This window comes from Fukomys damarensis, unplaced genomic scaffold, assembly GCF_012274545.1.
Source record: "Fukomys damarensis isolate Sample0158 unplaced genomic scaffold, DMR_v1.0_HiC HiC_scaffold_27, whole genome shotgun sequence".
In the NCBI taxonomy this organism is placed as follows: domain Eukaryota; kingdom Metazoa; phylum Chordata; class Mammalia; order Rodentia; family Bathyergidae; genus Fukomys; species Fukomys damarensis.
The window spans coordinates 23,681,183-23,682,276 of NW_022900939.1; the positions used below are offsets into that span (position 1 = coordinate 23,681,183).

General features: G+C 60.6%; 1 protein-coding gene across 1 annotated transcript in view; it reads right to left on the reverse strand.

The window, feature by feature from the left end:
- Positions 1-788, reverse strand: part of Arl2 (ADP ribosylation factor like GTPase 2) — a 6,400-nt gene extending 5,612 nt beyond the window's left edge. The window contains exon 1 of the mRNA XM_010636020.2: positions 254-788. Coding sequence (XP_010634322.1) covers positions 254-318 — 65 coding nt within the window. The 5' untranslated portion in view covers positions 319-788. The remainder of the gene's footprint in view (positions 1-253) is intronic.
- Positions 789-1,094: the final 306 nt, after the last annotated feature.

Here is a 1,094-nt window from a genome sequence, read left to right on the forward strand (position 1 = left end):
CCCTGAGCCCGCCGGGTCCCCCTTACATGAGGGACATCGGTCCTGCGCGGTGCCCTGAGGCCCTTGCCCTCGGCCTCGGGGTCCGAGACCCTCTCCCGCCCAGAGCCGGTGGTTCGGTCTCCCCCTGCCCCGGAGCGATTGGTAGGTCCCACGTGTATGACGCACTGTGGGCAGTCGGTATCGGCAGGAGGTGCCTGGCGCTGCCTGCTCGGCGGGGCTGCTACCGTCGCGGCCCCGGCGCCCGGAAGGATACAGCATGAGCAGTCGCAGCTCCCGTTCTTTCTGCTTCATCTTCTTCAGGATGGTCAAAAGGCCCATGGTCCTGTAGCCCCGTCCCGGTCCTCCTTTCCTCTAGTCCCGGGACCCCACTCCCTGTTCTTATTGGTCACAATACCCACTGACCGCACACCCGATTGGTCGGCCGCTCCTTTGGTCCCGCCTCACCACCACGTGATCGCGAGCGTCCGGCGGAGCTACAGCCTGGCGTCCTCTAGCGGTTGCTGGGCTCCTGCGCTTACCGCGCGTTAACCCTTTGCCTCCCGAGGGCCGGGCGTGGGGGGCGCAAAGGCAAAGTCCGCGTTCCTTCCTCCCAAGACTCGAGTTCTCCGAGGACTCGGCCGGGAACGAGAAGCTGAAGTCCCTGAGTTGCATTTCGGCAGGGTGGGGACTGCCTGCAGAGGGGTTCCGATCCAGAGGTGTTGACGAGCTAGTCCCCGGAAACTGGGGTCAAATCCTGAGCATCTTGGGCTTTGGCATCGACTTAAATGTACCAGTGAAGGAGAAGAAAACGGGCCTTCCCTTTCCTCGGCTCGCGTAGATTCTCAATCAAGGGCGGTAATGCCCTCTAGAGGCTGTTTCGCAGTGTGCGTGGGCGACTTTGTGTTGTTCGGGTGACAGACTAGTCCTTGTAGTTGGGAAAACTCAGCGCGCTGCAATGCAGGGAACAGACCCAGCGCAAAGGATTGTCCGGTCTAAGATGTCAAAGCTTCAGGTTGAGATGTGCAGTTCCTTCTCTTGCAAATGAGGCAGCGAGGCCCAGGTGGGGCTTAGCACATGGCTGGCATGTAATAGGTGCTCAATAAATATTTCTTGTT